Source organism: Rhamphochromis sp. 'chilingali', assembly GCF_963969265.1.
Source record: "Rhamphochromis sp. 'chilingali' genome assembly, chromosome: 21".
NCBI classification, from domain to species: Eukaryota; Metazoa; Chordata; class Actinopteri; order Cichliformes; family Cichlidae; genus Rhamphochromis; species Rhamphochromis sp. 'chilingali'.
This window is the reverse complement of record NC_137949.1, coordinates 2,763,900-2,780,771: the sequence shown is the minus strand read 5'-3', so window position 1 is coordinate 2,780,771 and position 16,872 is coordinate 2,763,900. Positions and strand designations below refer to the sequence as shown.

The window sequence follows — 16,872 nt, the reverse complement described above, 5'->3', positions numbered from 1 at the left end:
TTATTTACGTTAACTATAAAGCTGCTGTGTTATAAAACAGCAAAGTCCCACTGTATCTTCTCTTAGCTCTTCACCCCACATTTGATGCAGTTTTGTTACCGTTTCTTTTTAGTTTATTGCTGAATTTGTACACAAACAGGTCAAAATTATATCAGCTGGGTTCATAGGCTGGAATCTTGGTTGTGCGTTGTCCTGCATATAAGGGCATTGATGTGCATGCTCTGCAGGGCAAAATCTGTGCAGAAAAGTGTGCAGGCCATTGTTTGTTTGCAACCATTCTGTCTTCTTGTGTTTTTTGTATTTTTGGCGCTATTTTAATGATTATCAGAAAATACAGTAATCACATTGGTATCTATAGAATTGTCATAAATAGTAGAATCTGTTGATACAATGAACAATATTTAAAAGTTAATTTAAAAGTTAATATTTAAAAGTTAACTGTGCATGGTTCTAGCCAACATGCACAGCGGCATGGTGATTAGCACTGTTTCCTCACAGCATGAAGGTCCTGAGTTCAATTCTGCCATCAGGCCCGCGTCTTTCTGTGTGGAGTTTGCATCGGGTACTCCAACTTCCTCCCACAGTCCAAAGACATGTAGTTAGTGGGGATAGATTTACTGTAAACTTGGATTTGTGGTAGAGAATGGATGGATATTAAAATGTATTGTGTTTTGTGTGATAATGGGTTGTGTTTGCATGCTGTATCTCCACAGTTTGAGTATGTGACAGTGACATGGTGAGAAGCTGACCATGGGTGACTGGAACCTGCTGGGCAGCATCCTAGAAGAGGTCCATATACATTCCACCATTGTGGGAAAGATCTGGCTTACTATACTCTTCATCTTTCGCATGCTTATTCTGGGAGCAGCTGCTGAGGATGTATGGGATGATGAGCAGTCAGAGTTTGTCTGCAATACTGACCAACCAGGCTGTAAGGCAGTCTGCTACGATCGTGCTTTCCCCATTTCCCTAATTCGCTTCTGGGTCTTGCAAGTGATTTTTGTGTCTGCGCCTTCACTCGTCTACATGGGCCATGCTCTTTACTGCATTCGTTCATTGGAGAAGGAACGTCACCGACGACGGGCCCAGCTAAAGGAGGAGCTTGATGAGGCTGAGTTGGCGTTGGATGAACAAAAGCGGGTGGAAAGAGAGCTGAGGAGATTGGAAGAGCAGAGGAAGGTGAAGAAGGCACCTCTGAGAGGCTCTCTATTGAGAACATACATCATCCATATCCTTACACGCTCCGTGGTGGAGATCTGCTTCATCCTGGGCCAGTATATACTATATGGTGTCCAGCTGGAGCCTCTCTATAAGTGTGAGAGACTGCCTTGCCCCAACAGCGTAGACTGTTACATCTCTAGGCCCACAGAGAAGACGATATTTATGGCCTTCATGATTGCCATCGCTGGTGTCTCACTTTTCCTAAACATTCTAGAAATATCCCACTTAGGTATCAGGAAAATCAAACAGGTGTTGTATGCAGAGAGGTACACAGAAGATGACAGTTTGATTTACAAGTCCAAGAGGAAGTCATCCCTACCACATCTCTGTGTAACAAGCAATGTATCACCTCACGATGGGCCTTTAACTCAAACCTTCAAAGTGATTCCAGGGGCGAACCTGAAACCGAGTCATTACAACAGTGGGCTCAAAGCCAATCAGGACGCACCAAGACACAACAGCTTGGCTCATGTGGGGCACAGTCAAACCATCTATATCTATCCCCAAGCAAGGAATCCACCCACGTCTGCCCTGAGCTGTGCAATCCAAGCTCCCCAAACTAGTGAGGGTTCAGAGGTCCCCACAAACCTGGACCTCAGTCAAGCCTGGATCCCTGTCATGTCCACTGCAGATGGGACTCAAACAAGCCACAAGGACATTCATGAGGAAGACCATCCTCACCCCAGCCATTTGGAAGCTCTGCTGGCCAGTAGCAACGTCAGGCCCAGAGCTATTCCAAATCTTAATGAAAATGAAAGAAGGGAGTCAGTGGGGAGCGAGTTCCTGATCCCCAACACTCGGAAGACTAGCTTTATGATCAGGCCGCCATCTGAGAGCTTGTCGTCCATGACTGGCTCCACAAGTCCCTCCTTACATACATCAGAAGAGTCAGATGAACTGGGGTCCTTGCAGGGAGACATGCCGATGATGCCACCAGCCGGAGGCCGAAGAATGTCAATGGCAAGTAAACAGCAGTCTCATGTGCCTAAATAACAGAACACAATTGTCCAGAAAGTTGACCTCAGCTATTCAAAGTCTAAATTAGACTGTACAGTACTATAATTATATACACACAGAACTGTATGTGTAATTGTAGATACTCTACTTGTGAATCTAGCTAAGGCCCAGTACTATCGATTCAGTATTCTGTGGAAATAATGATTAGAATTCCAAATTCCCCTAAATTATTAGAGATAAAGGCATTAAATGGCTTCTCATTTGTTTGACCTCTTGTCAGAAATTTAAGGACAAATCAGAGTTACAGAGTTGGCAAATAATTATTTCACTATAATTTTAATTGAAAAGCTCAAAATGTCAGTCCTAATGAAATATTCAAAATTGGAACATATTGTATTTTTATTTTATAAGACAAATTTCATGCATGGTTTGCCAATGTTTAATTGTTCTGAAATTAAGAGTAATTAGAATAGATTAGAAATTAAGCATATATGTTAAGCACACATGCTTTAACAGATTTTTAAATAACACTGCATTAACCTTAAGATCCCATGTCTAACTAAACTGGTTGGTCCAAAGCTGCATAGTAGCCCTGACACAAATAAAATAAGTTTTATAATAAAAATAATATAATAAGTCATTCATCTTTTTGCTTTTTCTGAATGTGATGAAAATGTGCCAATACATTAAATGTCAGAGTTGTCTTTTTGTCTTTTCCAGAGTATGTTTCTGGATATCTCCTCAATCATGAAGAAGTGAAGAGATAAGGCTAATGTCATGGCTGTAAGAGCTGTTGTCCACAACCCAGCTAGGTCACAAACAAGGGAGAAACTGTATCAATGATCCAGCCATCAACATTGATCCACTCGAGTCACATGTGGCCCAAACCACTCAGCCATGATGAGGCAGCAGACTCAGTGCCAAAGCACCTTACAATGTCTACATGTTCACATTAATAGAAAAGGATTTTTTGAAAATGGACATCTTTCAGTGTGTTGGCCAAATTTTTGATAATTTTTAAGCAAAAAACAAAAAGAATTATTAATCATTGCGCTTAAGAGGATCTGTTTGTTTCTGTAACATGGACTTTATAAGCTTAAATACCTTTTCTAAGTCAAAGACTTCATTAGAATGTGTGTGTGAGTGTGTTCTGGTTGCTCCTACCTTGGTGCGGACCAAAATCTGAAAGTTACTGTACTGGTGGGAACCAACAGCCCTCATGGAGACCAAAATCCAGGTCCCCACGGGGTTGAAGGCATTTTTTACACTCAAAATGTGGTTTTAGTGTCAGGGTTACAGTTGGGTTATGATTAGGTTTAGGGTAAGAGTTAGGTTTAGGCATTCATCTTTGATGGTTGGGGTAAGGGTAAGTGAAAACATTATGTCAATGGGATGTCCCCACGAGAATAGCAACCGCAGACGTGTGTGTGTGTAGTGCAGTGCAGTGATTTCATGTGGAGTTATACTTTATATTGTATTAAAATGAAATATTTATTAGCAAAACAAAACAAACAACCCCACAAAAAGCTTTTTTCAACAACTATTTAAACAAAATACACACAAACACACACACACCACTATGGAATTTCCATGCTTTTTATTTTATTTTTCAACAACGATTGCCCAGGCAAAATGTATGTTTTTCTCATATCAAATAACCAAGGCATGGCATTGCACAATAGTTACAAAAAAAACCTAAACACTGGTCATTTGAATATTCAAAGATAAAAAAGAAATGAAAAATACTAAATCTGTTTCTAACAGTCATGTTGCAGGTAAAATGAAAATGTAAAATGTACAAATACTATAAAAAGTTACAAACAATGCCACAGAAGCTGTCTACTTGTCTGTCCTATGGTCTTTACTCATGAAGAGGTATGCTGAAGCATGCAGGTAGATACATGTTAAAAGTGTGTTCAACTGTTTATTTTTGTTAACTTTGTTTTCTTAAAACAACAAGTTCACAATCCAAGATTCATTCATTCTGTAAACTGGCTGGATAAAATAGGTAACGCTATTAGTCTGCTATCAGATATCAGATCACTGCAAACTGGAGGCATCTGAAACTTTAATGAATGTCAGAAAACTCTTCCCATATACCCAGTGCTGTGTGCCAAATAAACACTGTCTTCAATTTCCTGGTAATGCTGACAAATTTATCTTTCAAAATATAACATTACATAAAATAATTTAAAGCGGCATTTCATTTTATTGTTTCAAGTACAATGATATCATTTTACCATAGTAACTAGGGGTGCAACGATATTCGTATCGATATTGAACTGTTCGATACAGTGCTTTCGGTTCGGTACGCATATGTATCGAACAATACAACATTTGTAATTTATTTTATCAACTTTCCTTCTGACGATGCTGTCTGTGTTGAGCGCTCAGTGAATCTGCGTTCGACTACTCCGCCTAGGCTGCACTGTCGAGCGCAGATCCACTGAGCGCTCAACACAGACAGCATAGTCAGAAGGAAGAGCGCAGGGCACCTCCCCCACCCCTCATTCAGATCTGGCGTTTGGAATTATTTTGGTTTTCATGTGACGTATGACCCTGAAGGTAAGCGAGTCATGGACTAAAGTAAAACAGTATGTTGGATGTGCCATGCAATGCTCAATTACATGGGTGGGAACTAGTGTGTTAGCGCAGTTAGCTCTTTAACGTGTTGGCCGTCTAGCCCCATGCACGGGGCGATCGGCGGTAGCTCGTTAACGGAGATTTGCCGTGTTGTGGCGTTAAGGTCATTTCAACGAGATTAACCTGAAAGCACTAGTGGGAACACAACGAATATGACTGCACATTTACGCCGACATCATCCTAGTGCAAAGACAAAAACAACAAGCATGCTACTAACTTTAGCCGAGTCATTTAGACAGCTGTTAGCACATGATTCTCCTTATGCTGCTGAGAATATAGCCCAGAAGAAGCGGATAGTATAGCTTTTATTTTGGAAAGAGCCATTTCTCTGTAATAAACTCTCTTTTCCAAAGATGAGTGATTCCTCAATCAGATACAGGGCTCGCAAAATCGCTAGCCCGACGTCCGGGGGCTAGCGATTTTTTTCAGACGGGCTACCCTGCCCGTCGGGCTATTGTAGGAAGGAAAAATATATGTCAATGCTTTTGCATTCTTTCAGAAATGTAGCTGGGTAATTATGTCATTGGCATCGGTGAGCCACTGTCAATATGTGACATATTGAAGTCGCGTTTGAATTTGCGCTTGTTTTTTTGCTTTCACTTTGCAATCGTGCGAACTGTGTATAGAGAGCGACAGCACTGATCTGTGAGTGATGATAATTTGTGCACCAATTCCTCTGACATGGTCTTATTAATCGTTAGCTTACTATGCAAACATGACAAGTGAAATCTCCCGCAGCTTAAACATGTGAGAGGTTGATCACGCAGAGAATCGCTGAGCTTATGTGAGTCCGTGTGTAAAAGCAGCAGTATATATATTTTAGTTCTGCTGAGCCAAATAAGACAGGTCAGGGTGAAGAAGTGACAGCCAAAGAAAAGCTTACCACAAAACGGAAAAGTTATGGCAAATCAGACTATAAGGCAAAAAGAAAGTGCAGCTTTATGGTTTCATGGACAAAAGAATTTCTGTGGCTGCAATATGACGAGCTAAATAACCAGGGCTGCACATAAGTGGTCCGCAGGTGCGCATTCGCTGTCAAAATAAAAAACACGCACAAGGGTTAGGGTTAAATTTAAAAACTGTACTTTTGAATTAAAATATATATTTATAATTTTAATAAATGACAAATTAAAAAGGCATGAACATTTTTTTTGTATCGAAAAAATATCGAACCGTGACACCAAAGTATCGAACCGAACCGAACCGAACCGTGAATTTTGTGTATCGTTGCACCCCTAATAGTAACATATGCTGCCCCGATAGTCTCTGGCTTAAATTTACATTTGAAACGGAATTACATGCACTACATGACTGAAAATATTTATCAAAAAGACTACTAGACATTCTACAAATGTTGTACCCTGACATTTGGATTTCTAAAATTCAGACCACCAAATGATACCTTTTACTTCACTGAAGTGAAACCTTCAATTAAACCAAAATCTTGTTAAATTTACAGCCAAAACAAGGCACAGAATCACTGCATGAAGTTTCTTCATGACTGCACAAAGCGCATGTGGTGAACAGGAGTAAAAAAATATGGCAACATAATTCTATGATATGACGTTTTCCAGTCTTACAGCAGTTTTATATCACTCCTTTATTAAAATTAGGGATTAAATATTCCAAAATGTACAACAAAATGTAATGTTGACTCAAAGGCAAGTGTAGGTGATATTATGATTGCACACACTACATTCCCAAAAAATATCAAAACCCCAAATATTTATCACATATCTTTGCAATTAGTGTTTTTTCCCCTCACAAGACATTTTCTTTTAGAAACCAGACATAAAATAGGTGGGTGTAACTGGATTAAGCATTTTATATTGACCTCTTTAAAATTTGAAGGTGTTTTGTAACAGGGAAAGTGAATATTCTGTGAGAAACAGTGTTGTAAGCTCATCAACAAATATGGATCAGATTAATTAGATCAAGTGTACATCTCCTTTATCCAGGAGGACATTTGAGAAAGCATTGGGCATATGAAAAAAACCAACACACACAAAGGAAAAGAAGTTATAGCACATAATCTTATGGATAAATACAAATAAAAACAATGATAGATGTATGATACTGTGAGATAACCCAACACATTTTCAAAACAAAGTGTTTTTAATTTTCAAAACATCTATTTATTTCAAGTAATTTTTCCATTTCAGCACTTTTATACAAACCATGCATGTTCTGTGATTATTCCACATTTTCATAACAATGTTTCCCAGTTTAATGATGTTTCTTAATTACATAAGTTTTTAATATATTGATTGCTGGCTCTCAATATTTTCAGAGGGGAGGAAATGGAAGGTTCATCAATAATGAAACAAAATGCCTGAAATAAACTTGTGGAAATTCTACTACTAGACCCCGGTGATGACAAAATTTGATTGCCTTGTTTTGTGACACTTACAGTGCAGTTTTTTATAAGAGCAGTGGAATTTCCAGTGAATAAAATATTACTTTGATGGTTAAGCCTATACCCTCTAGCAGCACCAGTTAGAATCCTACTCTTATCACAAAGTCTTGAAACTTTTAACCAATCTAAATAAAACATCATCATTTCTATTAAAATGAACTATCTGTGTTAATTTTATCACTACAGTTAAAAGACCATTTACTACACTACATTGTAACTGACTCACACCTCTTTATGTTAAAATATTGCAACTTAAAAGTACAAGTGACTTGCAAATAAAGAACAGTGTGTGTGGCAATAGTGAGTGAGGGACCTGCTCATGTAATTGCCTGTCATTCTCATGTGTTAAAGCGGGCATGTCAAGCTCACATCCTATCCATTAAGAGTACTTTTTGAATTTAAATATCCTATCATCTTTGCCACACTAATAGCTTCACATTTACATAATCACACAGGGAAGTTTTGACTCTTTAGTTCCTGGGTTGATATCTGAGAATAAAGATGAGTGTCATATTAGACTTTCCTGTGCTAAAAGTGGCACAACCCACATTAAAATGCCATGGGCATGCTTCATCATAATGTTCACTGTGTAGCAGCAACAACACAGACACCAGCAGCACTCACCCCTGCCACGTGCCTCACCATTGACATTTCAACAGATGAATCTGGCATCCCTTTAAATCAATATGTGCCAGTGTGCTTGAAACTTTGAACCACCATGCAGTATTACAGATACTGATGCGTATGTAGAAATTCACTATTTGCTTGGAGTTTCAGCACATTGAAATCATTTGTTAATTTGAAACTGAACATGCTGCACTGAATACTTTTCAGCACAGTTGTCTTATGAACAATGCAAGATGAGTGCAATTTAATACATAATTACTACAAACACTAAAATATTACTAATACAATAAATACATGGGTCAAAAGGAAAGAAATAACAGAATATGATTTCCTTACACTTCTCCTTCTGAGCATGGAAAGTTATAAATTCTATTATCCAGTTCCACAAATAGATTCTATGTACTGGTCTTTTAAACTGTCGGTTACAGATCGTACCAGTATAACTGAATTTTAAACCCATTATAATGGTTAATGTATCCCAATGATCCAAGACATTATGACCTCTCTCAGACAAAGCCAATGATTATTCGATTATTTTATAATTTCACATGTCAACAACTGGGATTTACTAAAGTTTAAAATCCAGCAAAAACAGTGACTTCTCATTGTTAGCATGTTGCAATTGAGAGAAATGCCTAGCCTAATTTAAAGCCTAATTTTCTGGGGCTAATCAAACACAGTGGTAATAGTGATAACATGGTCAGCAAACCATTTGGGAGGAGCTTCTTTGGAATCACCAATCTTTCCTGGCCAAATTCCCAAAGAGAAGAATCCAGATAAACAAACAACAAAAACATCTCTGTAGAAATGATCCATATAAGATGATAATTTTTTAACAGTGTCTATGGCAATATTGAAGTGAGGGACTAGTTCAATCAAGCACAGTAATAACATGGTCAGCAAACCATTTGGTAGGAGTTTCCTACCAATCTGGATATAAAAGGAAATTCTGCATAAAGCTTGTCAGCAGATGGAAGCATTAGGTGTCTCCTGGTAGACAGCTACACTCACGTTGGACTTTGGTGTGACTGTGTGAAACAACCATGACCAACACCAGCTGACGGCGTGTTACCTCAAATCATCACAAACTTTCGAAACTTCTCATTGGACACCTTGGATTCTGTTGCTCTCCACTCTTCCTCTGGAACTTGATTTTCAAATGAATTACAAAATTTGCCTTCATCTGAAAATATGACTTTGGACCACTGAGAAACAGACCAGCTCCTTTGCTTTTTACCTTAGCTCTGGTAAGATGCTTCTGACATTGTCTTTAATTAGATGGTGAATTTATAAAAGGAGCAACATCTGTGCATGGTGCTTTTGATGCACCAGTACCAGCCTCAGTACACTCTCTGTGAAGCTCTCCCAAGTTTCCAAGTGGATATATGCTATTTATACTATTTTACTCAAGCTCAACATTATTTTTTATGACTTCTGATTTTCAAATGTTTTGAATGTAATGAATACAGAATATATGGAAGTTGATGTTTTTTATAGGAAAAAACTTTTCGCAATATTCAAATATTCTTATATGCAGTAGTAACTGTTTTGAGTTATATGCTTTAAAATCAAAGGCAGTAATTTCTTTGTAAGCTTTGTTAAAGAAGGGCCAGCAATTAATACTTCATTTTAGTTTTTGTCAGGATCAAGTGAAACAGGTCTCTCTAGAAACCCCAAACCCAGTTTGACCACCAGTTTTGACAAGGATGTGCCAAGCTTACTTTTACAGTTTTTGCATTCTGATTTTTATACTAAACTCATATTAGAAAGACCAAGTGAGAAAACATTTTAAAAATCTTCAGGAGAAATATAAAGTAACCCCTATGGAAACCATCTATTGGAAACCACTTAGTTGGCTTCATACTTAATTTTAGTGCTAAAGTCACAAAGCATGTAACCAATGCCACATCTTCCCCCTCAGATGTACTGGACAGTGCTTTGACTCTGTAATGTATCTCTGCCTCTTTAGTAGAATCATTTAAAAAAAAACACAGAAGAAGAAGATTAAAAAAAATACACAAAAAAGTGAAGATCAAGTCTGACATAAGAAACGCTAAATGCGTATGACAGCTCATTTATTTGTTTTTCTCCCAATGTGAAATTTTATAAATACAGAACTTTGGTAACATTTTACTTTAAAGTCCTGCATCACTTAACAGTTACTGCATCAATTTATAGAGTCAAGCCTAAACTGTTTTATATAATCAGATTCACTTCAATAGTTTAAGAGATACGTATGTTTTTCTTTTTCAGGCCAATTAGCCAATTGTTGATTACAACATTTAGATGGAATATTTGTATCATTAATTTCATTATCTGTCTAAGGTGCCATGGTCTGCAAGAGAGTGTGGATACCCATGCAAAAATATCCAGGAAAGTCAGCATGGCCTAGCTGAGCTCTCACTAAAATTAAAAACATTCAGACTTGTCCAATTATAGCTCCATTGTTTAACCCAAACACCAAAAAGATCTCTAAAAATGGCTTTAGTGGTTTTAGTGTGGATTTATGTCATCTTGGTCATGCCCCAGCCATAAGTAAAGGTGGGATTCCTTAAAATATAGATATTAGAATATTTTTTTAACAAATTCCAATTCATGGTAAAATAACTGGAGGAGCATCAACACACTGAAGTAAAATGGGTGCATATTCAAAACAGCTTAAAGCTACTTTATATAAATAACATTAATAGAAATAATAATACTAAACTAAACTTTTCCACATTTTAGTGGTTCAAACTGAAAACTGACTTACAATATATCCAAACATTTACCACAAATCATTTTGCACATAAGTAACTGTCAAGATTAGACAGGACTGCAAAGTAAAGTTCAGGTTTATGTTAACAAGCATATTACTGTACATTCTGTAGAATTCCTGAGTTTAGCCTCCCATGATGCATGAGAGAAGAAGAGAATCCAATGGAACACAGAAAGAGAGAAAGCTGCCAGTGCTTTTATTTTATACCAGTCCAAAAAATACCTGCTGAACAATATTGAAAGACAATACTGGTATCATTCATTTAAAAAAACAGAAAAGAAACAAATGCTTTAAATATCAAAGTATGCACCGATCGTGTCATTTAGCCCCAAACTCTAAGCACAGTCTTGTCTGTTGTGTTCTTCTGTTGTGCATTTCACAGTCATCTCCTGACAGAAATCCACTGTTACAGTGGGGCTACATACTTCGTCAGTAGATTCAAGCACTAGTGAAAGCTCAGGATCCTCCTGCCTTAAAGGCAACATCTCCTCTGCGGGCTGCCTATCCTCTAACCCCTCCTGATTGGCATTCAAATTAGATGTACAAGCAACCTCACTTTGTTGGGTCACAGGTGACGTGGGTTGGACAGACCCGTCCTCAGTTGAAGGTGATGAGGGGTTGGATGTGAGATCAATGCTGGCAAAGTCGGGTGATGGCTGGCTGCCCTGCACCTCCCTGCACACTTGCTGGGAGAGGAAAGAGAGGTTCTGCAACAGCTCGGACATACAAACCTTCAGCCTGTTTCGCTCGCTAAGCAGCTTCTCCTTCTCACGTACCTGGGTTCATAAGACAAAGCATCATCAGGTTATCATGACATTGCTGTTCCCTCATTGCTGATCACTTCATCAGGTTAACTGCAGCCCACTTCCTATCTGGCCCCACACCGATCATTACAGTTATAAGCCTGTGAAGAATCTTTTAACTCAATCTCATGTCTACACGAGCAGCCTCTTTGCTTTTCAATAAAAGTTGCAACGTCAAGTTTAGACCTAGTAAAATTTATATATCATATATTGTTACATTACAGACAAGTGCTTACAAGATTGATATTAGTGAGTTTCTTAATAGGCGTAATAGCACTGGAGCTGGGAATCAATGTAACAACTGTCAATATATTCCAACAGATATTTACGTACAGCAGGAAAAACCCCTGCAAAAGTGGACTGACAATGATCCACTATTGCTTAACATGAGAAAAATCAAGGAGGGTTTCCCTTCTGGCAGTCTTTAGTAGTGACGCCATTTAATTTTCTTTTTTTTTTCAAATTAAGATTCCACTAAGGTGGAAGCCTTCCACCCCTTGGCTTTGCATTAAAATTCTGAGAGGAATTGGTGACAAAGGGGAGCCCTGGAAAAGTCCAACTTCCATTGCAAACAAGTCTGCCTACTTGCCAGCAAAGCAGGAAGTCACTGCAGGTGTATGGTGTGTAACAGCAAGCTGGATATCGCATACTCCCACAGAGTTCCACAGAATTCCCACAGAATCCACAAACCAAAGGTGGACTTGTTGGGCAAACTCGCATGCACCCTGAAACAAGAGCTAGTTCAAAGTTCCATGACCAGGGTCAACACCACATAGTGTAGTGAGATATTAATAATGATGATAATCTCCTTTTCAGTATTTTGGAGTAGACTTTTCCAGTGAAGCTGAGTAGCATGATCACCCCATAAGTGGAGCACACCCTCCATGAATCGCTAGTCCACACAGGAAAGTACAAATGGAGAGGGTGAGTGGAGGCACTCACACAGATTCTGTCACTACAGCATCTGTGTTAGGTCTGTTATCCCAAAAAGCCAAATATAATAAATGTGAGGTTAGTACCAGCATTTGTGGATTTAAATTATAGTTCAAGCTTATGGATCACTAAGGGTTTACAAAATGCATGTAAAAAGAAAAATACATTGCACCGGAATTCCTAAAACAAAAAGAAAAGAGGCAAAAAAATATAAAAAATACAAAAATAAATAATTTATTACTCTATATAACATACTCCGATGGACCTCAAGAGCAACTTAGTTAGTATCTTGCCCATATTTGGCATGCAGACTGGAGCAGCCAGGGATTGAACAACCAACCTTTCAATTAGTAGATGACCTGTGGTACCTCCTGAGCTACACCCACACCCATATTGTTTTCTTTCACCATATTTACAAATTCCCTGTAAAAAGTTCATACTTTTAATTGCTTTTAAATCTGTGAATGGCTTAGATACATTGTTAACACGCTCACTGGACAGACCTGTAGAGCATTAGCTTTTCAATGTGGATACTGGAGAACATGTTATATTAAAATATGGCTTAAGAAGTGTCACATTTCCATTTTATACCCACAAACCTGTGTGTATGTGTATTAGTTGACCATACCAGTTTGTGAATCTCGCTCTCCAGGTTCTGGATGCAGTCTAGCTTCCTCTTGCGACAGCGCTGGGCAGCAATGCGATTTTTGCTGCGCCTGCGGATGTCATGGATGAATTCCAACTGTTCTGAGTTCAGTTTATGCATCTTGATGAGAATCTGGAAGTCATTGCGTGGCAAGTTGGTGATCTGGTCCACAGGAAAAGGCAGCTTCACCTACAAAAACCAGGTCTTTATTGCAGTCTATTTAATTTTAAACCAAATGAATCAGGACTGTTGCCATGGAAATTAAGAAAACTATATTTTATGCTTAAGATATTTTCTATTTACATTTACAAATATAGTTTATATAAAATGCTGTTTGGAAGTCTGCGAACCCTCAAATGTTTCCTTTTTTATTTTTATTTTGCATAAATATGACCTAAAACATTAGATTTTAACCTGTCCTAAAATTAGATGAAGTGAACTCAATCAAAAAAAAAAAAAAATCATACATACATATCTGCAATTTTTCTATATCTACGACTTCAGTGGGATCACACACTCTGATCTTTTCTCTCCTTTTTGCAGATGATCTGGTTTTGTTGGTGTCACCAAGTGACAACCACGAGCCTGCACTGTTGAGAAGATGTAACTGAGATGAGAAATGGCATTTCTAACTCTGGAGTCATGGCTCTCACCCGAGTGGCTGTCCCAAGTGGAGATGTTCAGCTGTCTCAGGGTCTTGGTCATAAATCATTATATTAAGTGGTGCCCCCAGTAAAGTACTTAACTATAAATTTGAATATTTTTACACTGTGAATATAAGACTTCAACATAGAAAGACTTATTATAGACATAACTGTTATTAGTATGTGTTCAGAAATGGAAGAAGTATCAATTGCTGCAGTTGCATGTTGTCAGATGGAGTGCACTGTGATATAAAATCCACTAGATGTCAGTATTAGTATTGCTGTTTGTGCACCAGCTCAGGCACAAAGAACAGAGACTATCGGCTTACCTTTCTATGCAACTCTGCCTTATCAAAACGGTTATAGTTCTGTGTATTCTTCTTCTTTCCATGGAAACACACTGACATTTTTTTTTATCTATTGACTGAATAAATAAAAGACTCATAAACAAATTTCAATGCATCTGATTTAAAATACTAAGGCATTGACAGCATGTGTATGTTGACCACTTCTTTTTTCTCTTAGCTTTACATTGCATCAGAACAGTCCACTACAACAGCACAAACTGTTCTCTTCAAACAAGCAATGCTCAGCACAACAATGCCAACATTCAAGTATGGTATCATTTATTGCGCTGACAATGGGAAGAGGCACTTATTTGCTCACAACCTGTCACAAAAATATACCATTTGCACCCATTTCTTTTGTTGAACTTAGGAAAAATATGAAAGATATCCCATTTTGACAGCTATAAAATTTAATTTTTGATCCAACAAGGTGATTCGAGCTATTATATTTTATATCGGCATGGGGTGCTATGTTTAACCTGGACAAACTGGACACAGTTTGAACTGAGGAGAAAAGAAGAAGTGACAGGCTCAAAAACGGCAAATGAATACTATCTGAAAGTCACTTTCTTTGAAAAAGACCTAACACAGGACGTCAGAGATGCATGTGGTCCTTCAGTTGATTCACAAACTGTTCGTAAATGGTCTCAGTGGAAGGGTGGCTGGAGAGAAGCCATTCCTCAGTAAAGGCTATAGGGAGCAACGACCTAGGTATGCCACACTATACAAGAACTGGACTGAACATCAGTGCCGATGGGTCTTATACAGTGGTCAGGTTTTGATCCACACGGCAATATCATCTGGAAAGAGTCTGTTTAGCAAAAGCTTCATTTGTCAGTATGAAACCATCCCAAACACACTAACAATGTAGTAAAAGCACAACTGGCTAGAAAAACACACAGTCGGCCCATCAGTCACGGACTGGCCTCCAACATTTGCTCAGTACTGTATATATTCATAACCTGCATAACTGGAGCTTGGGTCAGCAGATGGGAGATGTGGGCAGCACATCCATGGACATCCTGCCTGCACTCTCTTCTTTGCCTTTTTGTGCAGTTTGGTATTTAAATTCATCAAACTTCACTATCTCTACTTCTGCTCTTGACATCGTCAGTTTTACACCTGCCTCCCTCTCAACATGTATTCTGTCTCGCTTCTACTGACTTTCATTCCTCTTCTTTTCTGCTGCAAACCAAATATATACAGTTCTGCTTTTATGCAGTTCTCATGCCAGAAAGACAGTTCCCAGACGACCTCAATGCCAACACACTGACATTTTAGCCAATGGAGTATAATAAAGAGCCATACTAACCTCAGGTCCAGAGATTCGAGAGGTGCCACTTTCACTGTCTCCCTCTGAGAAAGAGCCTGATTCATCACTGGAGTTCCCACCACTAGCACTGAATGTCTTTTCAGATTTAATCTTTGTGTAGTCTTGAGTGAGGACTACTTCATTGTGGGGATTCCTGTGCTCCACCATCCCAGCCAGGCAGTGAGGAAGTCCAGAAATTGAGCCTGACTGTGACGATGAGGAAAAGTCAAACTGGGACAAAGTAGAAGATGAGCTACCAATGGTTGCATCCTCTGGGTAAGAGTATGAGGCACGGGGGCTGGAAATCTGGTTGCATGATGTAGAAGTAGTAGGAGAGTCCACTGATGTTTTCGTTGAAACGGGGCAGCTGGTAATAAGGAATGACTGACTAGAGGGAAGGGATTCCTCCTGCATCAAGGTTGAGATGGCCTCATCAACATATGTATGGGACAGCATATGTTGCTTGATAGGCACAGAAGAGAAAATGACACTGCGTCTGTCCAGCTTCCCTTCATGCTTAGACACCGAATTTTCAAGGTTTCTACTTATACCAGTAAGTGCTGCTGGTATCACATTGGCAATGCCAGTGTTGAGGTCAACTTCATCCAGAGATTCCCTCTTGGTTTGTGGTCTCTGTATGACCAGTTCTTTGTAATGGTTGAGAGACAGTTGGTTGCTTAGTAGCTGCTGAATGGTGGTGCTTGGCATGCTGCTGAGACCACCTCTCTGGAGGTATGAATGCAAACAGGAAGAGTATGATACTTGGCTGGAAGATTGCACATCTTCTACTGGAACCTCTTCTACCTCTAACTCCATCTCCAATACCTCCTCAGTACACAAGTCTGAGTTGCTGTCATTCCTTTCATCTCCTTCTTCCTCAAATAAACAGGGTTCTTCTTTGATCCTGGAGGGAGTAAGACGTGTTTGCGGAACAGCGCTACTGTCGGTGAAGTGTGAGCTCAGAGGGCTAATTGAGGTATGGTTAACCAAAATGATGTCATTACTAATATGATGGTTCTCTACATTGTGCTTGTTGTCACAAACTGCATCCTGATATTTCTTATATTTTGGACACTGCGGCAGGTCAGCAAGAACATGACTGTCCTGCTGCCTTATTTCTGCAGAATCATAACAGGATATTTCCTCAGAAAAGATTGGATTCTCTGTTGTGATATGATCATCGTATTCCACCGTGCCATTATGGTTAGGTTGGCTGTCATTCTTAAGCTGGGCTTGAAGGAACCGGAAGCAAGAGTCCTCCAAATTATGGATACCTAGGACGTCCGCGCACACAATTACTTCATGGATGTTTTCCTGACTTAAAACCAGCTTGGCGGTGTAGGCAAACTGAAGCAGTGGAGCGAAACCTTTGGCTGTCACCTGTGGAACAGAATTGAGGAGTCAAATTAAAGAATGAAAAACATCTACAGTGGGGCAAAAAAGTATTTAGTCAGCCACCGATTGTGCAAGTTCCCCCACCTAAAATGATGACAGAGGTCAGTAATTTGCACCAGAGGTACACTTCAACTGTGAGAGACAGAATGTGAAAAAAAAAATCCATGAAT

The 16,872-nt window shown here is 38.9% G+C and overlaps 2 protein-coding genes across 2 annotated transcripts in view; one reads left to right on the top strand and one right to left on the bottom strand.

Moving 5' to 3' along the window:
• Positions 1 to 750: 750 nt before the first annotated feature.
• Positions 751 to 2,937, top strand: gja10a (gap junction protein alpha 10 a; the record flags this gene model as incomplete). The annotated part of the gene is made up of 2 exons (XM_080871300.1): positions 751 to 2,181; positions 2,899 to 2,937. 2 exons carry the CDS (start codon positions 751 to 753, stop codon positions 2,935 to 2,937), a joined length of 1,470 nt encoding a protein of 489 aa, XP_080727426.1.
• An 835-nt stretch (positions 2,938 to 3,772) lies between these two features.
• bach2a (BTB and CNC homology 1, basic leucine zipper transcription factor 2a) overlaps positions 3,773 to 16,872 on the bottom strand; it is a 69,397-nt gene continuing 56,297 nt past the window's right edge. The window contains exons 3-5 of the mRNA XM_080870963.1: positions 15,308 to 16,687; positions 12,987 to 13,193; positions 3,773 to 11,398 (exon numbers count right to left, since the gene is read on the bottom strand). Of these exons, the coding sequence (XP_080727089.1) occupies positions 10,958 to 11,398; positions 12,987 to 13,193; positions 15,308 to 16,687 (2,028 nt within the window). The 3' untranslated portion in view covers positions 3,773 to 10,957. The remainder of the gene's footprint in view (positions 11,399 to 12,986; positions 13,194 to 15,307; positions 16,688 to 16,872) is intronic.